The sequence below is a fragment of the Phyllostomus hastatus genome, unplaced genomic scaffold (genome assembly GCF_019186645.2).
Source record: "Phyllostomus hastatus isolate PE091 unplaced genomic scaffold, TTU_PhHast_1.1 phas_contig_148, whole genome shotgun sequence".
Classification (NCBI taxonomy): Eukaryota; Metazoa; Chordata; class Mammalia; order Chiroptera; family Phyllostomidae; genus Phyllostomus; species Phyllostomus hastatus.
This window is the reverse complement of record NW_025333607.1, coordinates 1,889,031-1,911,501: the sequence shown is the minus strand read 5'-3', so window position 1 is coordinate 1,911,501 and position 22,471 is coordinate 1,889,031. Positions and strand designations below refer to the sequence as shown.

At 44.0% G+C, this 22,471-nt stretch overlaps 1 protein-coding gene across 6 annotated transcripts in view; it reads left to right on the top strand.

Moving 5' to 3' along the window:
- Nucleotides 1–22,471, top strand: part of RYR2 (ryanodine receptor 2) — a 540,637-nt gene that overhangs the window by 380,316 nt on the left and 137,850 nt on the right. For all 6 annotated transcript variants that reach the window (XM_045860807.1, XM_045860777.1, XM_045860769.1 and 3 more), the window contains 14 exons: nt 244–430; nt 1,665–1,767; nt 3,848–3,968; nt 6,859–7,028; nt 8,192–8,412; nt 9,616–9,706; nt 11,860–12,000; nt 13,373–13,536; nt 15,886–15,964; nt 17,436–17,525; nt 18,505–18,642; nt 19,847–19,924; nt 21,741–21,816; nt 22,234–22,357. In XM_045860807.1, coding sequence (XP_045716763.1) covers nt 244–430; nt 1,665–1,767; nt 3,848–3,968; nt 6,859–7,028; nt 8,192–8,412; nt 9,616–9,706; nt 11,860–12,000; nt 13,373–13,536; nt 15,886–15,964; nt 17,436–17,525; nt 18,505–18,642; nt 19,847–19,924; nt 21,741–21,816; nt 22,234–22,357 — 1,783 coding nt within the window. The remainder of the gene's footprint in view (nt 1–243; nt 431–1,664; nt 1,768–3,847; nt 3,969–6,858; nt 7,029–8,191; nt 8,413–9,615; nt 9,707–11,859; nt 12,001–13,372; nt 13,537–15,885; nt 15,965–17,435; nt 17,526–18,504; nt 18,643–19,846; nt 19,925–21,740; nt 21,817–22,233; nt 22,358–22,471) is intronic.

Genomic DNA, 22,471 nt, shown 5'->3' with positions numbered 1-22,471 from the left:
CATTCAGACAGATTTCTATAACTGGATTCTGATGAGGCCTAGGACTATGACTTTGAATAATGCTTTTCTTTGCTTTGAAAATATTAAGTGCAAGAACAGAACATGACTGTCATGTCCATCTAAAACTAGCAATGAGTTTAGTTTTGGCTTCACCACCCTGTTGGTTGGTTTTAGTCATCTTGCTTTAAATGTAAATGATCCATGTAACGCCCGCGTGGCCTGCGCTGTGTGTGTTGTTCCTAGGGGAGAGCGTGGAGGAGAACGCCAACGTCGTGGTGAGGCTGCTCATCCGGAGGCCCGAGTGTTTCGGCCCCGCCCTGCGGGGGGAGGGCGGGAATGGTCTTCTGGCAGCTGTGGAAGAGGCCATCAAGATAGCTGAGGACCCTGCTCGAGACGGTCCCTCGCCAACCAGCGGGTGCAGCAGAACCCCGTAGGTCTAATACACACTCTTGAGAGTAAATTGTGCTCCTTGTCTTGAAACTGTTCAAAACAGAATTTGCATTCTGTTAGTTACAATATAACTCTGTCTCCGCTTGAAAATCAAATGGGTTGGGTGTGGAAGACGGGGTGGGACTTGCTTCTGGAACAGGCTGAAGGGACAGAAGGACCTGCGGAAGACTGGCTTTAGGAGAGGAATTCCGATTGTGGGAGATTGTACTCAGTGACTTTTCCCAGGGGCTCTGCAAAGTCTAGTTATTACAAGTGATGGCAGACGAGCCTTTGGAATTGGAGTCGTGTTTAGTGGGGAGGCAGCTAGAATGAGTTTTCATGACAACAGTGAAAGAGGAAGAGACTGTTAGCAAGAGAACTGGGGGCCTTAGCCCAGAGATGGGGTGGCCCGATGCTGGGAATGAAATGTGTGGTTGAAGCTTTGGTGGCGGAGGGGAGGCAGTGACCACCTTACATTTGTCCATAGCGCATGTTGTTAGGACTCGGTTCCATCCATGGACTTAAATCAGTCCAGGTGTTTCGCTCCTACCTTTTAAATCTGGGAGGTGACCGTCCTGTGGGGGATCATGCATCCCCACTGCTGGCATTACTGGTAGGGAAATAATGGGGCTGGTTGGGGGCGTAGTCCCAAGCATCTAGGTGCCCCTGCGAGCCCTGTTGCCGTGCAGCCCAGGCACAGGTGTGCAGGCCGAGCCAGGCCAGGGCCCCGAGCTGGGCGGGTTACTGGGGGTGGGTTGGCGGGTAGGAGATGCGCGAGTGAATGAAATCACGCTTATAAAGAACTTACTTGGGGAAACACTGTCCTGGGTGACCTTATAGGACAGAGCTTTGTCACCCTTTCTCTAAATGTATCTGTTCACAAAAATGTTCCAAACTTACCAAATGCTTCCATCAGTCACTTCCTTTTTTAATGAGCTGCCACTAAAAATGAACACCAAATCATCAAATTAGCAATTCCTCTTTTTCCCCTTTGAAAGGACCTTAATATTCAGGTTCCCCCGAGTGTGTTCTTGGTGATAGAATCTCAAGTCAGGTCTTCAACTTGTCATTTTGCTGTAAAACGTCCAGCTGTAAATTAAGCGCACATGGGAAGCAGCAGCAGAGGCAGAATGAATTACCTAGTGGTCCCTTCCCCTAAATAGGTAATAAGCCAGAAACATCGCTCTGTTACCTGTTTTGATTTGCTTTCTGCTTCTTTGGAATGATTGTGAAAGTGACACAGATGAGGAGGACGACACTGTGCACATGGGGAACGCCATCATGACCTTTTACGCTGCTCTGATCGACCTGCTGGGACGCTGTGCCCCTGAAATGCACGTAAGTGCCTGGGCCCTGAGCAGCACCCGGCTCCTCTGTGGGTCAATACCACCATGTCTGGGAGGGGTCCCGGGACACCAGGCCCAGGCTCTTCATGTTCTTTAAAAATCACACTGCAGCCTCATTGACGAATGAGGGTTTGTTTAGTTGGAAACGTCTCGTTGGCTGTAAAAATTGGCAGCGGCGTTTCAGTAGGAGCCACTGGGAGAGCAGTCAGTTACTGACAGCTCTGGGAAGCTCCTCCAGCCACTATGCTTGAAGAAAAGAACGTGTTTCCTTACACGGTGTCCTGTCCTGTGTCGGCACGTGCGGAAAGCAGCTGCTCTGTAGAGTCATTTTCTTGTCCTACGGCGTTCAGTCCCCATGTGAGGGCTGCTCCATGCCGGGCCAGTTTGGGAAGCGTGTTGGAGCCAGGTGGGGTGGGGGCTGGGGGGTGGGGTGGGGAGAGAGCTATTCGGACCAGATCAGTTAGTGTTTTCTGGCCTTGTTGACCAAGATGAAATTAAAGTTTCATGGAACAATACTTAACTTTGTAGTATGTTCTGACATTTTCTTCTTTATTTTCCAGTGTATTCTGTTTCATTCTGTTACATTCATTTAAAAAATGCTTGCCAGGACCCATGACATTAGCCCCATTTCCTGCTAGTGAGCAGTGAGGCAGGCTGTGAACACACTGGGGTGTGAGATGGATTCACTTCCAGGCTGGTCTGAGCAGCACTCGGGGGGCTGATGCCTACAGGTCATGCTTTCCCCCACCCTGAGCGCCTGTGGGGTTTTTCTTTGTTTTCTGGTATTTTCTTCGGGGGGGGGGTGGGGGTGGGGGTTGGGCATTGGCTTTCTCTCACAACCATTGGTTAAAACTTGCTTGCTTTCTGGGTATAACCTGTTGTGAACAGAGAGGACTCACAGGGAGAAATGTCAGAATATTAGAAAACCTAGTGTCTGATTTTTGTAAAAACTTCACTTGCTGTTGATGAGGTTAGCATTAATTGGAAATCAGTATGCTGGACATGACTGTAGAGGGAAACCTTTGTGATCACAGTATTTGTTCTTTTCCTGGCAGAGGCACCCAACCTGTGTGTGGCCTGAGTAAATTTACTTAATTTACAAGTAAATTCACTTAAAACCTTTTTTGTTTTTTTTTGCTCATCAGTTTTGGTTAGTGTTTGTGTATTTAATGTGTGGCCCAAGACAACTCTTCTTCCACTGTGGCCCAGAGACGGCACAAGGTTGGACACCCCTGGAAGTGAAAGATCAAAGGAACCAAGGAAGAAACTGCTAGCAAACAGAAGTCTTCTGTTCTGTTCTGTTATTGTGGGTGAAATCTCAGTGACTTAACAAGGACTGACCTTGGCACTTCTGCAGCTCCCTCGCCTCAGTGACTGCTATCTGAGGGCCCCTGTGTGTCAGGACTTGTGCTCGTGCCCATGCCCTGTGCTGAAGGGCGCAGCCTGTGCTCGGTCCCAGGGATTGGCTGAGCTTCTTGACTGTCTCAGAGCCATGTCTTCATAGGGGCTTCCTTAGCCAGCGAGGGTCTCACAGGCCTGTTAGATTCACGGTCATCACTTACCTCCATATTGTAAACCCGTCCTTGGGAGAAATTGGGTGTGATATAGATGGACATGCAATTACATTTTCATTACAAGGCAAGAAAAGCGAAATCAATCGTAAATATTAGTGTGTGTCCAGGACCTAAAGATTATATATTCCTTTGTATCTCTGTTCATTTTGTGGACAGGTATCTGCATGTAATTTTGGTGAGGTAAGCATTATAGACTTAGGAGAGTCTCAGTATTTTTCAGTACCTCGAAAAAGACAGAAACTGTTGTTCTGATGGGTAGACCAGCTGTTTTGGATCACAGCAATAACTCAGTGTGTGTTGATATCAGTGAGAAGTGTGCGGGCAAGTAAACATCTCTGCCTGAACCTGAGACAGTTTTTTGCAGGAGATCTAACTTTATACCTATTCTTAACAAAAAATGATTTTAGACTCAGATACCCATGTTTCCACTTGGCTACAGAATTCTGACATTGATTTCATGAAGTCTTTTCTAATGTTCCTTTGTTTTTCTTCCTGCAGTTGATTCATGCCGGCAAGGGGGAAGCCATCAGGATCAGATCCATCCTGAGATCCCTCATCCCGCTGGGAGACTTGGTGGGAGTGATCAGCATTGCTTTCCCGATGCCCACGATAGCCAAGGGTGAGGCCCACTCTCTGTAGGTCAGTGGGGCATCACTGCAGGCCTTGCCAGTGCTCAGCATCTCCCTCCCTGCAGCCTGGGGACACTACTTAAGTTTCTTCAAAATGAGAATAGAGCTATAAAGTGCATTATTTTATAAAATGTTTTCTATTCTCACTGCTTTTAAATAGCTGTGTTTCCAGTCAGGAGAGAAGCCCCTCAGCTGTCTTACGTGACTTCCCTACTGCTATTCTGCCGGTCCGGCGTTCTCTGTCTTTCTTGACCATTATTCCTTATACACTCTGTCCGATAGTTTTCATGGTCACTTTCTTAATTGTTTTCCCCCCAAAACGATGGTCATAGCTTTGGGCTTAGAGATTTGGAAATTAGCAGTATGTCAAAAGAAGTGCTCTTTTCAAGACTGAGGAGAAAATTTTTAAAATACTTCTTTTCTATTTGACTCAACATGCCATTTTTTGGGGTAGAAACAGCTTGGGATTAGTTTTCCAACTGTAACTCAAAAACACGTTTAGTAAAGTCGGCCTCCTGTTCACAGGTCAGCGCCCCCACTTGACATCAGCTAAGGGCCCTTCTTACACGTTTGTCACACTTGCTCTAGAGCAGCAGTGTGGCCCAGAATAACAGTGGAAGAGGCAGAGACTCAAAAACCTTGGAGGGCCCTGGCTGGAGTAGCTCAGTGGATTGAGCGCGGGCTGCGAACCAAAGTGTCGCAGGTTCGATTCCCAGTCAGGGCACATGCCTGGGTTGCAGGCCATGACCCCCAGCAACCACACATTGATGTTTCTCTCTTTCTCCCTCCCTTCCCTCTCTAAAAAATGAATAAATAAAATCTTAAAAAAAAGTAAAACATTATTATTAAAAAACAAAACAAAAACAAAACAAACCTTGGAGGCCAGCATGAGATCTCAGAAGGAGAAAGGAGACTTTGCTCCCACAGCTTTGGGTGCAGGCAGGCTGGACAAAGCCCGAGGTGGTTATTTCGGGCAGATGGAGCTTGCAGGGCCCAGGGATAAAGCCCATGCCCTGGCCCTCCTCGCTCCAGTTCACAGCCCAGATGTCTGAGAGGAGGTCACCCGTGGGCCTTGCTGTCTGCCGTGGTTCGGGCACATGGTGAACAGATTGCAGCATCTGTGGCACACCAGTGAGTTCTGGGTCCCAGGTGGCCGCCGTTGTCGCGGTCCTTGAAAGAGCGAGCATTTAGAACACAGGCTCAGCTCAGTGTCAGTGAGTGGCTCACCGTTTTCTTAGGCTCAACTGTATGTTAAAATAATGGATTCTGAAAAATTAAAATTTTGTATTGATTTTGATTTTTAATTTTTTATCGATTCTAATTTTTGTATCAATTTAATTTTTTGGTAATAAAATCTGATCAATTTAAATTTTGTATAGATTTTTAGGAACCTTTAACTGGAATTTCATATAGGCTTTTAATTGAAAATTATAGGCGCTGTCTGGGTAGCTCAGTTGGTTAGAGCAGCGTCCTGATGCACCAAAGCTGCAGGTTGGATCCTGAGTCAGGGCACACACAAGAGTCAACCAATGAATGTATGAAAAAGTGGAACAACAAAATGCTGTTCTCTCTCTCTTGAATCAATAAATAGAAAGCTTTAGTGCACTAATTTAACACTAGGTTGAATCAGTTTTGGTTGGGTTTTAAATCCAGTTTTACTTGGTTTAGATTTAAATTTGCCAATTAGTAGGTGTACAATCTTAGGCTTTATTTTTTTAATCTAATTTTCTTTAAAACATTGTTATTTGTTTATTTTCATGATGTAACTATAAAACTCATTCACTGACTGTGAATGAAAACCAAAAGCTTATTGTTTTAGAGTGATTGTGGTCGTGTATTATCTTTCCCCGGCCCTTCTTTGTCCAAGATTGCACCTTCCTAAAGATCCTGTGGTCATCTCCACAGGGCCTGCACAGTGCTGTGAGCAGCAGCGCCATAGTTAGCACATGGCCAAATGGGAGACACACCATTGCCTCAATGTGTAAATTGACACAGTCATCTCCTAATTCCTCATATTAATGGTCCCCAACCCATGAATGTGTGAACTTACAATAAGGGGTTCAGTAACTTATATTGGCATCAACACTGGTTGTTGTCAGAGAAAATAGTATGATGCTCAAACATGTTCTTTTTTTAAAGACTTTATTTATTTATTTTTAGAAAGAGGGGAAGGGAGGGGAAAAAGAGAGAGAGAGAGATTGATGTGTGGTTGCCTTTTGCACACCCCCTGTTGGGGACCTGGCCTGCAGCGTAGGCATGTGCCCTGACTGGGAATTGAACTGGTTCGAAGGCTGGCACTCAGTCCACTGGGCCACACCAGCCATGTTCAAACATGTTTTAAATGTTGTTAATTTCACTCTAATTATGGCCATTAAACATAGTTCATTTGAAAGTCAAACTGGTTTCAAAGAGTTGTTTCAGCATTTTGTAATTATCTTATAAATATGTAAACGTACCATGATTATCACATAGTGGATAATGAGTTTTATTAGTGTGTAAAAGATGCTCCTGTTCTTGAAAAGAGTGAGCACCTTAGTTTACATTTTAACTTTCCATGGATTTGACTCCTCGCTTCACTATGCGGGTGCAAATGGGTGTAAATACCCTTTGTTTCCTTCTCAGTCTTTAGCACGTGTCCTTATCACACGTGCACTTAGCTGACAAATGGACGTGCACACAGCATTGAAATGACCTTGGCTTTAAGCTGCACCATCATATGTCCTCAGCCAGTTCCTAGCATTTGCTGGTTCCCTAGAATAACTGAAAACCACTGAACAGATAGCTGTCCTGAAAACGTGGGGAGGCTGAAAAGCAGCCGTTTGTAGCTGTCTCCTGAAGGGCAGGGCCACTGACTGCAGCGTGTCGCCTTCTCTCTTGTAGATGGGAATGTGGTGGAGCCTGACATGTCTGCGGGGTTTTGCCCAGATCACAAGGCAGCCATGGTTTTGTTCCTTGACAGGGTCTATGGAATTGAGGTTCAAGATTTTCTCCTCCACCTTCTAGAGGTCGGCTTTCTGCCAGATCTCCGGGCTGCTGCTTCTTTAGATACGGTAATGATGTGAGCTTCTGGCTTCCTCAACTTTTGACTCTTCTGTCTCTGGTTTTTGATATTTTTTTCATAGATGTATATATTCATTTATTTATTGTCACCTAATGTTTATTGAGTACCTATTACATTTTTAGGCAAGCAGTGGGCAAACAGAAAATAAAATAAGACTATTTTCTCAAGGAATTTGTTGACTGGTGGAGGAGACAGCAGCTCAAGAATGAGATAAAAACTCTGACCAGGTGCAATGGAAGACAAGAAGAAATTCATATAGCCCCGATTTGAGGTCCCAGCGGCTCCTAACAGCCTCTTTGTTGACTTAAACAGTTATTCTTCCCAATAATGCAATTAGAGTAATAAGACGGTTTAGTGGACGCAGTTGAGTGGTGCAATTGCAGTATCACCCTGGTGTTTTCATTTGTCAACATACAGATGGGCTAAAATCTGTCCCAGGTGTCCAGTGACCCAAACCGAGAATCGGCCATCATCAGTGGGCGTGCTCTGCTGTTTCAAAGGCTGGGGACGAGGCTGCAGCTCTGCGTGTTGTCCGCTGGTCCTAGTGCCGCCTTGTTTTTTTATCTCAGCTGAATGAGTCTCTTTGATTTCCAGGGAAATAGGTTTTCAGTTGCTCTTTTATGAGTCATGAGATGGGAATCACAAAAAATGAATGTTAAATTCTTTTCTTTGGGTGTGTTCCCCTGAAATTCTGGGCACACAGCACAGATAGTAACCTGGTGAGACAGTCAGCCCTTGAGCATTGGTTCTGGCAGATGTGAGCAGGAGCATCAACTGCACTAATGGGCGGAGCTCAGAAAGAACGAGGGAGCATGAGCTGTGTCAGGAGTCTTTCTTCCCCTGGTGGAGTGCTCACCCCCTCTGATGTCATCGGTGTCTTTATCTTTCATTCCTCCTACTCTTGATGATCTATTACAGAATATGTACCGCTTGGCTCTTGGGCCCTTTGATGACATATCACTTTATTTTTGTTATTGATGAGCAGTTGAAAGTTGACTGCTTTCTGTGATAAAGACTATGTGAACCACACTTAAAACTACAACTGAAGCATATTTCATATTCTGTCACTTTCCAGATAATGAAATCACACATCAGCATGTTTCTCCCCTAAGGCAGATGACTTTATATCAGTATTCTCCGATTGCTTTCCAGGCGGCCTTGAGTGCCACGGACATGGCCTTGGCCCTCAACCGGTACCTCTGCACAGCTGTGCTGCCCCTGCTGCGGAGGTGCGCGCCGCTGTTCGCCGGCACCGAGCACCATGCTTCCCTCATCGACTCACTGCTGCACACCGTGTATAGGCTGTCGAAGGGCTGCTCGCTGACCAGGGCCCAGCGGGACTCCATAGAAGTTTGCTTGCTGTCCATTTGTGGGTGAGTGGGCACCTACCATCCCCCAACCCCCTCCTGTTTAAGAGAGGGAATTTATTTGCTCTGCAGCCCTTGACAAATTGTTAGGAATTTTGGGAACAATTTCTGTGCAAGAATTAATTTCCTTTAGGAAGTCCTGTGTAGTGAGGCATGAGTCAAGTTCAGGAGTGCTCCTCCAGGCCTTGGCTGTGGTGCTGGATCCACTGAGCTATTCTGGAGTTGGTGGGCGAGGTGCTGTGAGGGGTCCCTGGCCACTTCCATGTCAGATATTGAATAGGTTCTCCCCTTTCAGCTGTACGAAGGTTTTAACTCCTCTTCCAAGATAGACGAGTAAGAGGTCCTGTTAAATATGAATAATGATACAGTATAATGTGAAGGTGTTCCTTCCACATGGCAGTGATGAAGGGCGGCTATTTCTGCCAGCTTGGTGAACCACTTGCTGTAGGTAGAAGTCTTCACATAAATGCCTTCCAGTGGAAACCAGAAACATCTCCTTCCTCTGAAGTTCTGATAGTGAAAGGGACACTTTCGGGGGCCCCCAGCAAAGCTGGGGCTCCTTTCTGATTGGGCAGGAGCTGTGGGAGAGAAGGCTTGCCGCCCAGCACTGCACAGTGAAGGGAAGGTATTCCCCCACAGCGGGGTGTGGGGCGTGGAAGCCAGATGGGACTGAGGGAGCTGAGAGATTGGGAGATAAGTTCTCTCACATCTCTGACCCTAAAATTCTGTAAAATGGAATGAAAATACATAACCTCACAGATTTTTTCTACACACCGAATGGGGTGAAGCCTTCAGGGTTGTTGGACGCGGGGTGTGCACCGTGTGTTGGTCATCTTCCCCTTCATGCTGTGCGTCCTGTCTGGGCACTGGAGACCCCCCACCCCTGGGAGTGAGGGGAGGCGTGTTTGCCAAGTTGCTGGAGACCATGGGCTCCGGGCTGTGCGTTAAGAGGGGAGGGAGCAGAAGAGACGCATCTCCTGTAGCAAATAAGGACGGGCCTTCAGATCTGGGGGTGGAGATGAGGGGTAGTGGGATCACTGATAGAATCGTGCAGCCATTGTTTAATCTTTGGGTTGGGGACCCCTGAAATTAACATTCTCTGAAGAGAGGGGTACGTGCAGTTCTTGGCGTATTTAATTTAGTCTAATGAATTGTCTACTTAGTTTAGATACATTAACTCCATTATTAAAATCAGCTTTGTTCCACCAGCCAACTGAGACCTTCCATGATGCAGCACTTACTCAGAAGATTAGTGTTTGACGTCCCGTTGTTAAATGAACATGCAAAGATGCCCCTTAAGGTAAGGGCAGGACATGTTCATAGTTATTTGATTACTGGGTCCTCTGACTTTGTTTCCCATTACAACCTGTACATCTCTTAGATACACCATGTTCGATGTTAGATGTTGGAAAATTTCTTCCAGTTGTTGAAATGGGCATGTGAGTATAGATATGTGTATATCAACCTGAAGTAAACAAGCAGTAACAGACCATACAAATCCCAAGATTGATTTTCTGTAGCTGGTCACAGTGGAAATCAGTGGGAACAAATGGGCCACAAGAAAAAAAGGAGCCAAGAAACCTCAGGCTGGGAAACATGGTGACAAGCCCCGCCCCACTGACTACCAACTTCGAGGATGAAGAGCAGGCTTTGATGACGGTGTTTTCTGAGTTGACAGTCCAACGACAGTCTCCAGATGCCATCCAGCAAGGCTCAGAGATGCTTTGTGTACCTGCAGTTCCAGTTGCCACGGGGGAAAAGTCAAGGACATCCTCTCTGCTCTGCTCTGTCACTATGCTGGTGAAAGGCCACATCCCACGCTGTCCTACTAACCTGGGGCTTTGTCCTGTCCTCTGACAGCCCATCCAGGCTCAGGATTCAGATGCCAGATGCAGACTGACAGCGTGGTCTGTGCATGGAGGTCATGGCCGTGTCTGGGCATTTTACAGGTGGCCGCACAGCATGGTACTGCTGTCTAGTAAGCACCTCTTCCTCATGGACACCAGCAACATGCTGTGAAAGAGTTTTGAGACACAGATGTGCCCATTTTTAGAGCTGCTGTTATGCTAAGCATGCCTCAATATTTAGCAAAAATAACCACTGTGAAAATTGATTTTGGTTTAATAAATTTAGATAGATGTATAAATTATGTAAAGTTAATTACATCCTTGCCGAAATCCCATTTTAATCTTTTTTTTTCATCCAGGACAGCCCTTGTCCTGCAAAATTTTCTTGATATAAATGAGCTGGAATATCCCTAAAAAAAAAAAAGATACAGTATCACCCTGGCCTGGTGTAGCTCAGTGGATTGAGCGTGGGCTGCGAACCGAAGGGCCACCAGTTGGATTCCCAGTCAGGGCACATGCCTGGGTTGCAGGCCAGGTCCCCTGTGGGGGCCATGTGACAGACAACTACGCATTGATGTTTCTCTCTCTTTCTTTCTCCCTCCCTTCCTCTCTCTCTAAAAAAATAAAATCTTAAAAAAAGATACAGTATCACTTTATGTGATAAAAGTCTTTTATGTTATACCTATTTCCAAATCAGTCTAAGCAAATCAGATCTCAGTGTTTTATCATTTGAGAGTCCTAAATTTGTGTTTTGTAACTGAGAGAGAAATCAAACTAAAAGAAATATTTCTATTGTAAGTGATGGTAGTTATCTTTTATAACAGTAATCCTTTCTTATCAATTAATTTCCTTCCTTAGTTAGAGGAGAATCCAAAAACATGTAGTTGATTCATAAACATCATTTTATTAACTTGGCACCTAGTTGTGAATATTATTTTATAGATCAAGAATAAGTTATCCAAACAGCTACCAAATAATTGAAAGATTCTGTACTTATCTTTGACTTTCCAGTTCAGTTCCAAACAAATAAAATATGGGAAAACATAGACACTCACTGAGGTTACAAATTGCATCTGTAACCACCAAAGTAATATACTTAGATAAAGAAACTATTGAAGTGGGCAGTTTTGGGGGTTACTGAGAGATAGCGTATCATAAATTGTGGCAATTAGGGTTGGCAGGGAGGACGCTCAAGTGTCCAGGGGTGGAGCTCCTTTAGAAGGCACATGTTAGGTCCTGTGTGCCGGGCACACTTGTGCTCTGGGTCACCCTGGCATCAACCCCTTGTCACGCGAACAGAGTTCAGGGAAAACAGCTCATAGACTGTCAGTGAGTGAGAACCACTGAAAACCAAACAGACTCATGAAGAATGTGCAAGGTAAATTATTGGTAAAATGGGGTGTTCGATCTTCAGACTGTGGTCAGTGTTAAGTTTCAAAGAGATGTGAAATACATGGTAAGAACTTTCTCCCAAAGAATCCATGTGGATCGAGCAGTTTCGTTCAGTTGATCTTATTACGTGGTAGCAGAACGCCATGTGGGAAGAAATGGAAAAGTATCAAAGGCATCTTTAGCTCATTGCTTTTACAATTGTTTTCCCACATAGCTGCTGACAAATCATTACGAAAGGTGCTGGAAATATTACTGTCTGCCTGGAGGGTGGGGGAACTTTGGAGCTGCCTCAGAAGAAGAACTTCATTTATCAAGAAAATTGTTCTGGGGAATTTTTGATGCCCTGTCTCAAAAGGTAATTTAATATTTTGTGGGTTTATTTGTATGATAAAATAATTACAACTATAGGTTCTTGATAAGACTTATGAAGACTCCCATAATTTTATTTTTTTAATTTTTTTCTCTTTTCTGAATTTATAGCAAATGTTGAGAATGCAGTTCATGTTGACTTTTAATCATTGCTATGGTAACATGTTTCTTGTGATTAGAATCACTTTCTGAATTTAAGGTGGCTAAGCATTTTAGGAAACTATGCACATGAGTTGATATAATTTCTGACCTATTTGGACTTATTTGTTCTCAAACTCCCCTTAGTCACCTCCCCAATTTCATAAAACCTGAAGAAATCATATCAAATATGAAGTATACTATATAAAATCCCCTGAGGGTACTATTCCAGGGGTTCACTGACTTGCCTGCTTTGCTGCTGTGAAGAAGGAAGCCCCCCAACCCAGAGCCACTTTCCTTGTGGTTGGCCCCTCTAGTGCCCGTGTTTGCATGGGAGAGCCTGGGCACTTCCAGCAAATGCACGGTGGCAGGTCAGACAGGACGAGTGAGGTGCTGCGCTGCCTGCGGCTGTGCTGAGCTCGTCAGTCACAGGCCTGTGGACTTCCCGACAGACGTTGTTGGGTGGCCGGAGCCCTGTGACCGGAGCTCACTTCCTGATAGGGGACAGTTCCTCTGGGACTTCCCTTAGCAGTGACTTCGCGATGCTTTTTTTTGCTGAATTGTCTTTGGTAAACAGAGTCCTTTTAACATGATATGTAGAAGGTATTTTTAGAAGAATTTGCACCAGTAATTTAAAATTGAATGATTAAAGTGAGATAACTTTTATATGATTACTATGTTTGATTTTAAAAAATCTCTACAAAATTTATGATGTGATTAATATCCAAATGCCTCTTCCCAGAAATTCTGAGAGTGCATATTTGCTGCAGCACTTCTTTCCTAGTGCGGAGTTTTTTATGCTTCATAATGCAGCGCAGGTCAGTCAGAGCCTCTCACCCCGGGGAGGGTCTTCTGCAGGTGTTTTCTACGAGGCCTTCACGATGCAATGTGGTGGTAAATAGCCCATTGCTAAGAAATACAGTCCTCGTAAATTATGTTTGTGTTGTACAGACATTACACACTTGGGATATTTGAGGCTACATCACCTCAAATATTGAAGAATAAATGTTTAGAAAAGCAAATATTTGTTTCTTCTTAGGCTGCACCTGCAGCGTGTAGCCATCAGCTTCTCTTATGCTTATGGGATTTCAGGCTGAATGTTCCATTTTCAAGAGGCCAAATCTGCTAGCGAGTTCAGTTACCTGGGTAGGGGGCGTGCGGAAGGGATTCAGATTTTTTCCTACAACATTTTTGTTTGTTGGTCCTCCGTTTCTCCCTAGAAATACGAACAGGAGCTTTTCAAACTGGCCCTGCCTTGCCTGAGTGCCGTGGCCGGAGCTTTGCCTCCAGACTACATGGAGTCCAATTACGTCAGCATGATGGAGAAGCAGTCCTCCATGGACGCCGAAGGCAACTTTAACCCACAGCCTGTCGAAACCTCAAAGTATGTACTCTTTCCGTCGCAGCAGCTTTTTACTGTAAAAGATGTGTGAAGTGTGAAATTGACTGAGTGCTAAAGTGAGCTTCCTTTCCTCCATGCCCCTTTTGAACTGGTGCGCTTTTACTGGGGTCCCTTCCCTGATGAAACAGCAGTGACCGTGGTGATTGCCCGACTGTCAGAAGTAGATGAGGTAGACCTTCTCAGGCACTCTTAGTAGAATTGGGGTTCTCTGTAGCACCACATGGGAAATCTGGAGTAAGGAGGATCAAGTGCATCACATTGGTTTTATTGTTAGCTGAAAATTTGCCCAAAGTGTCCATTAAAATTTCAGCCCACTTCTGTGTTGTGTCTCTGACCTGTGTGCTCCGGGCAGAGCACAGCATAGTCCCTGTGAGTTGTTGCGTTACGTCCCGTCTCCGCAACAAGGCCTAGAGTTGCTCCTGACGCTCAGCGTGCAAAGCCCAGCCTGAGGTCAGCAGGAATATCAGATGAGAATGTCCCTGGGAAAGTCAGTGTGCAGTTAGAATGCATTGTGACACCTTCACTGTCGATAAAACGTCACTTAACGTGATGCAGTGTCTCCCAAGTGCTCAGTTGCCAACATTGTCCAACAAATAGGATGTTTGGGTACCTCAGATATTTGGAGTTCAGCACTTTTGTTGCTGCTGTTACTGTCTTTATGCAGGACTATGCTTTCTTGTTGGCAAGGAAGCTGCCTCTTCAGGTCCCATTCATCTCAGCGACGCTGTGGTCACTCAGCAAGATGAGTGACACAGGGCCGTCCCTCCGTAGTCCCTCTCCACAACATCAGAGCTGACTATGGAGTTTGAAGGTCAGGCGTCAGGGCAGCCCACCAGCTGGTTTAGCCCCCACACCCAGATCACTTCAAACTTAGTGGTATTTTTATGAGCTTGGCAATGCCTTAAATTTGCATGTTTGGTATTTGAGGACAGTCCTGTGAGGAAGGACTCTACCCCAGTGCTGGGCTTATGTGACTAATCCTAGTATTTCTTCCAAAATGAGCAAATCAAAACACATGTTCATATTCCTACATTGGTAAGTTTGTGGCTTGCTAACATACAGTATAATCCAGGATTTTAAAATAACATCAGAACAATATCATAGTTTGATTAATTAAATCTAATTAGTAAGTGTTGGGCATGTGTATCAATTTACCTAGACTTCCCCTTTGGGCACTTCTTAACAGATTAGGTTTAAAGAGTAGTCTCAGTAAGTTCTTTGTTTCTGTGATTTTTCTATAATGTTTCTTACATATATGTCCTGTGGTTCAATTACTGCCTGATAACTTTGCTGGTGAAGAATAGTAAAACATCTCATTACACTAGATTCAGTTAGAATTCTAGTCTCAAGGTTAATTGCATTAGTAAGTCATATTTACTAAAGAATGAAATGCTATATATTAATTTTTCATTCATAGATATTTGATATTTGGAAGTCTCACAGTTACCATCAGACTTGGTCATCAATTGCATACACTCAGCACCTGTTCAAGAGATTAAATATTTACTTAAACATAAAAGGAATCAGGAATAAATATTATAAAATCATGAAGCATGAGTTACTTTTCCCTATAGTCTATATTAGTAACAATTAGAGTGAGATGCATTGATCATTAATAATTAAAATCATTCATATATCACTAGTGGTATGAAGTTAAGTTAAAATTTTAGTACACTTAAATAATGTAACAGGTCAAATTTCAGCCATTTTTCTCCCATGTAGTGTTGTTGCAGAAGAAACTTCAGTCAAAAAAGAAAAGTAACTTCAAAAAATGAATGTGGGGGAGAAGCATGTCTCGAAACTTGTTGCATTTGATCATATCTTGATTGTCCTCATCTTTGAATACATTTTAATTATTATTTATACTATGCATAATTTTATATAACTCATGTTAAGACATAAAGCATGAACTAGCATATGATAAGCAGATGCCACCTTACCTACTTGACTTTTCTTATATTATTCCTGTCGTATGGAAAAGCAATGCCTTGCCCTGGCTGGTGTAGCTCAGTGGATTGAGCTCGGGCTGCGAACCAAAGTGTCGCAGGTTCGATTCCCAGTCAGGGCACATGCCTGGGTTGCAGGCCATGATCCCCAGCAACCGCACATTGATGTTTCTCTCTCTCTCTCTCTTTCTCCCTCCCTTCCCTCTCTAAAAATAAATAAAATCTTAAAAAAGAAAAAAAAAAGAAAAGCAATGCCTTGTTAAAACCATTTTTAACACCTATGCGTTGAATGGGATTTAAGCTATCGGAAGCTGTGAGTAAATTATTAATGTGAGTTCCTGTAATCCTGTGGGAACCCAGCCTTTTCTCTCTGTTTCTCTCACAGTATCACAATTCCCGAGAAACTGGAATACTTCATCAACAAATATGCTGAACACTCCCATGACAGATGGTCCATGGACAAGGTAACGCCAGGGCCGCCGAGGCAGCCCCAAGCTCGTCCGGCGTCCACTCCCTGGTGGCTCTGACCGGGCGGTTCTCTCTGTTGCAGCGAGAGCTCGGTTTCGATGAGGGAGGAGCCTCTCATCGTGACCCGCTGGTGTGGTGTTTCCATGGTGCTGCCTCGGGTACACACATGGTACACGTATGAACAGGAATAGTCATAAAAGCAGTTTTAAATTTCAAGAACTCTATTAAATCTCATATATAACATATCGTTTGTAGGAATACAAAGTAATAATCATCAGGGGCTTCAGGAAAAAGTAGTGGCTCTGGGTCCAGAAATATTTTAAAGAAACTTTAGCTTTATGTGTAATTTTATGTTAGATAAAATATTGAAAATTATTCATTGAAATTTAGTGATCGTTTATACCTTTAAGTCTCCTGTTGTGCTGCTTATTACCAAGTCAGTATGCAGTCACTGAGAATAGATTACTTGACAAGGTGACATGTTTCTTTGTGTTGTCAAAGCCAGCCTGAATGAGGGGACCAAGCAGGCGAGATCTGGGACATTACGAGGTTTTCTGAGGGAAACACTGTGCTGAGAAGCCACGTTTAAGTTGAGCCTCATTAAACTTGAGAAGAGATGGTTGTCAGGGCAGCCAAGCTGAGGGTGTGCACAGCCTAAAATGAGGGTGTAGTGATGGGGAGAAGAGAAAATCCAGTGGCAAAGCTGCCGGGGGATGTTACCCAGCAACACAGTGGCGCCCGCTGCATCCAGATCCTGCCCTGGACCCGGCCACCCAGTCCTCCGTCTAATAGTCCCCTTTCTGATTTATAAACCCGTGGCTCTTTCCTGAGTAATTTAATTGACTTACTAGGTAAGGTGGTAAAAGCTAAGTGTCTGTTTTAAACAGTCTTCTAGGCAGTGAGCTGGTAGAGGGGAAATGGAGATGAGTTGACAGAAGGCAGTGCTGGGCTGTGCCCACCAGTCCCCCAGATTCCGCAGGCAGACACGAAACTGTGGAGACAAAATCACGGGGAAGAAGCGTGTCGAGGGGTGCTGGATAGAGCAGTGGGCAAAACGAGTAGTGTTATTCAGGACGCTTCCAAACAAAATGGCACTCCGGTTGTCTCTTTCACACACGTGCCACAGGTAGGGCCCCACCCAGGACAGGTCGGGGAGAGGATGCAGGGTGGGGTGTGGGGGCGCCTGCGACCTGGGTCTGCCTCTGCCTGGCTCAGTCCCCGCCCATGTATTTAAGGAAGGCTGGGCACTTCTACTCTAGGTGAAAAGACCTGTTCAGGTGGCTTGATTGCTCAGACTGGTGTTGGCTAGGAAATTTTTATGTTCACTTAATGCTGGATAAAGTTCAAACCTTAATCCTTACCTTGAGTCATTTCAGATTTATTTTATCAGCACACACTTAAACGTGCACACCTATACTCTCTGAAATTAATACATATAAAACAATTTTGATGTTTGTTTTGTTTTAGTTGGCCAATGGATGGATTTATGGGGAAACATATTCAGACTCATCCAAAGTTCAACCATTAATGAAACCATATAAACTACTATCTGAAAAGGTGAGGATTTTTAAGGTTATGTAGTTATACATTTTTTCAAAATGTTTTTCTTTGTTAGTAATTTCTTACTAAAATCTTTTTACTTTTTGTATGCTATTTTTAACCTTTATTCAAAGGTTCCTTATTTTATCTTTTGTCTTTTTGTCTCTATTCCCATTTTCTGTCAGTATTTAATTGGTTATTTTCTTCTCTACTTAATATTTTCCTATTCTTTTTCAATTTTTATTTCTCTCCTGTACTTTTAAGGAGTGTAGAAAATATTATTTTTAAGAGTTTCTTGATGAGGCACAGTGAAATATTTTAATAATATTGTAAGTTTTCATATATTTTACTTCTTTGGGAGAATTCAGTCTCTTGTGAGATGAAGTAAAAGGATTTTCGAGCGTGGTGCTTGTGCAGAGAAGTTTTCTCTCTCTTTATTCTGATGGTACAAGAGCCTTCACTCACCTGCCACAGAATCCCCACTTTTCCCCAAGCAGGTTTCTCCTTCCGGTTCCCATCTGCAGTGCCAGGAGCTGGGCCCCCGAAGGTTGCCAACCTCCCGGCCGTAATAAGCAGGGGTCTCTGTTACCAGCATCGGACAAACTAGGGCTCGGCTCACACTCTGCTTTTCAGAGTTTTTACTTTGCTTTTTTATTTTGGAATGAACCATGTCAATTTCTTAAAAAAGTAAAGGTAGTTTATCTCAGACCAAAGCATTAAATATGGATACAGTACAAATAACAAAATATTTATTTTACAAAGTCTTTCATTACAAGATCATAGGCATGTAATTCTGTAACACAATATCACACTCAAGCACACCATGTGACATTTTAGGTGAAATGTTCAAATTAAAACTATAAATGATCACACCCATATTATTCCCCTGCCAGCCACACACAGGCAGGCCTCACTTCTGCCAGACCCTGTATTTTTTATTTCCATCTGGATTCCTGGTATTCTGTACCCCTTATTTTCTCTTCCTTTCTGTCTCCAGGAAAAAGAAATTTATCGCTGGCCAATCAAAGAATCCTTAAAGACGATGCTGGCGTGGGGCTGGAGGATCGAGCGCACGCGGGAGGGGGACAGCATGGCGCTCTACAGCCGGACGCGGCGCATCTCGCAGACCAGCCAGGTGGGGCCCTGGGAGGAAGCCACTGTTTACGTGTTTGTTGTGAGATCATTTCCATCTTTTGTTTAACTATTGGGGGTTTTTAAACAGTTTGAAAATTCTGAAGATTTAACGTGTTTACAGGGGTAAAGCCATGTTTGTTTCATTTTTAAAAGCTCTTAAGTGATGTCTTGGTGGAAGTCCGGGGGGATGCATAGGCCGGGTTGTGAGGAGGGACCTGAGAGCAAGGTCTTCCCGGTTCCCAGACGAAGGCTGTAGAGTGTGTCCACGTCTCAGTGCTTTCTCCTCCTTTCCAGAACTGAAGGTTGGCCCTCAGGGAGCAATGAGTGGTCAGGCAGCAGAGTCAAGATGTGTGGGTGACCTTTCGAAGGTGGGGAAGGCAGGGAGGGAGAACCTTGTTCCATAAAACCTCTGGAAAGGAACACAGCCCACTGGCACCTTGGCTTTAGTCCATGGAGACCTGTGCCAAACGTCTAACATCCAATCCACTAAATTTGTCGTGACCTCTTATGATAATAGAAAATTAGCACAGATAGAATGGACACCAGACAGAGGTGGTAATGAATAGCTGAAAATTTAAGTCTAGAACACAGGAGAAACTTTAAGCTAGGTCAGTTGGTTTCTGGTTTATTAAGAAATAGTTGATAAGTTAGATACCCAAAGTAGATATGGATGTGGACACAAGAAAAAATACTATATGTTGTACTTTTAAAAGCAATAAATTGGTTATATTTTATCTTAACATTTATTTAGCCCATAAAGACATGTAAATGCTGACTTCTTTGATTAATCACTTTAAGTCAACTTAATTGACTTATTTGATTATTTTGTTAATGTAAGGAAGAATAAGTTCATTGCAGCCAATTAGAACTTGTAAGAAACTCAAGAATATGATGATTCTTTGATTAAGGAAATGTTTTACAATTTTAGAATCATTGCCCAAGTTGTTGAGTCCTGATTCTTAGCTTTTGGGGTAGGTAGCCCCTGAGATGTTGGGAATTGTTATGCAGTCATAAACAATCGTCAGAGCCCCCAATACAATTTAATTTGCTAGGTATGTTTGTGAAATCAGTTTGTGTAGGTTCTTGCCAGTTTTATCTGAGGAAGCGTGTGTTGGAGGTTTGTTTGCCTTGCATTTCTGCGGTATCTCTCCAGTCTCTCTCCACGGGTGTTTCACAAGATTCCACTTTCCCCATCAACTGTTTAGGTTTCCGTGGACGCTGCCCATGGGTACAGCCCCCGGGCCATTGACATGAGCAACGTCACACTGTCCAGAGACCTGCATGTAAGTGCCGGGGGCTCTTGAAAGTGTCCTGTGAGTTCGGTTGTAAAAAGCACACTGCAGCACCTTCCTGTGTGTATTTTGCTGTGGGAACTGTTTGCATGTGGCCATCATATATCGGGCCTGTGGAACCTGTAGATTATGTACCCCGGCTTTTTCATGCTGGAAAAGCTGATACGACTTTTTCTAGGGTGTTTCTTCCAGCTAACATATTTTCTTTGAGGACAACATCTATTAAATTAAAGCTCTTTAATATTTTCATATTAAATGTCTGGGGTAGGAAGGAGGTAAATCAGTCCCTAATGATGCTCTGCTTGGGAAAAGCCTTCATGTTCCTTAAAGAATGTGAATTTTTAGTTGTTTGTCCACGGAAACTGATGGCATTATGCTTGTTCCAGCATACTTTTAATTATTATCTTACATTTTATTTTAAAATCATAATTTACATCCAGTATTATTTTGCATTAGTTTCAGGTATACAACATAGTGGCTGGACAATTACATACTTTACAAAATGGTCTCCCAGTATTTCTAGTACCCACCTGGCAACATTCATAGTTATTACAACATTATAGACCTAGACATGTGAAAAGATGGTCAATGCCACTAATCATCAGAGAAATGTGAATTAAAACCATAGTAAGATACCACCTCACACCTGTCAGAGTGACTATCATCAATAAATCCACCAACAGCAAGTGCTGGTGAGGCTGTGGGGGAAAGGAACCTTTGTGCACGGTGGGTGGGAATGCAGACTGGTGCAGCCACTGTGGAAAACAGTACGGAGACACCTCAAAAAATTAGCCCATTTGCCTTATGCTCTGCCCATGGTTTTATCTGTCCTGTGTCACTGAGGGATGGCTGTGAAGTGGCTGATTTGAGTGGGAGATAAATTTGTTGCCATGGAACATAAGTTAACAGGCCCATACGATGATCAAACAATTATGTTGGAGTTGTTAGTACTATCAAGAGAAATAAGTATTACTGAGAATGAAATCTACATATTGTTAAATTGCTCCCAATGACTGTATTAAAATGACACAGTAAACTTGAAAATCAAAAGTGAAAAGGATCGTAGGATTTCCTTTTTCAAAACCCAAAGGTCTGTAGGAAGGTTCATGTGGCCCGTGCAGGATCTCACCTTGCTTGGGACAGACGGTGCTCCAGACAAGCAGATGTTAACCGGTGTACCACGCAAGCGTTCAGAACATGCAGGACCTGACTCTGAAGTCAGGACCCCTTCTCCCTCAGATTGTCCAATATGAACATGACAATAGCCAGCACAGAAATAGTGGTCTCTTGTGAATGAATTAAAATTATTCCTATTTTTTGGTCATATAGGCAAAAAATGTATTTTTTGGAATGCCACAGAATTTTAGTAATTAGTTTGTGGATGCCAACATGAAAATGTTGAAAGTCATGGATATTCTCTGCTGTCAGTGTTTTGTAAGGTTTAGAGGATCTTTGAAAGCTTTAGAAGTTAAACTAACTGTTAAATGTGGCTTTTTTGGTTGAAGTCTATAGCTAATTTGAAGTTTCATGATCCAATTAGTAAAGTGTGTGCCATTAAACACAAATGACAAGGGCCATCCCCATCACATGGCTGGGCTGCCTCCCAGTCATTCAGCGTTCATCAGCGTTCTCTGCAGCCAGACGCCATAGCGCACAGTTGTGTTTGATCACACCCAGGTTGTGCTTCACACTGACACACTGCGGTGTATTAATATAAAGCATTTTTTATATGACATATTGGGAAACAGAGCTAGCTTTTGTGCTTATTAAAGTATAACTTAATTGCTAAATAATTTGTTCATTTAAGGCTATGGCAGAAATGATGGCTGAAAACTACCACAATATATGGGCAAAGAAAAAGAAAATGGAGCTGGAGTCCAAAGGTATATTTGCTAAAAATACGTAAGACTCGTTTTTCTCTTGTCTGTGTGGGGTGGGAAGGAAGCGTGCCCCCAGAGTGGGCCTGCCAACTGCACCAGGCCCAGCAGGGCGGGGCTCGGCTTCCGTTCGCAGTCCACACGCTCAGCAGCATGGGAGCGCCCGGCCCTTCCCGGCCTTTGTGTCTGTGGGTGCGCTGGGCTCTGGCTCTCACAGATGCCCTTGTGCGCAGGGTGTGACTGCCTCCTCAAGGGCACATGCACAGTCCTTCTTGGGTCGTCAAGGGCCCCGGAGAGGGAAGGGGCCTGAGTGACGTGCGGACCCGGAAGTTCTGTGGCATGGTCCTGTTATACAGGCCGCCGCATTGCATTTCAGATTATTTCCCGTTGCTGTTGTGTGTTCTCGTCTGGACATTCTCTTAGGAGGGGGAAACCACCCCCTGCTGGTGCCTTATGACACGCTGACAGCCAAGGAGAAAGCCAAGGACAGAGAGAAAGCTCAGGACATCCTCAAGTTCCTGCAGATTAGCGGGTACGCCGTGTCCAGGTAAGAGCACACCTGCTGTAGTGCCTCATTCTTCCTGTGAGACTGAGTATTAAACAGCCCATAGATTCAGTGAGGCCAGAAGTGATCGCCATCTAAAGGGGTATCCAACCTTTT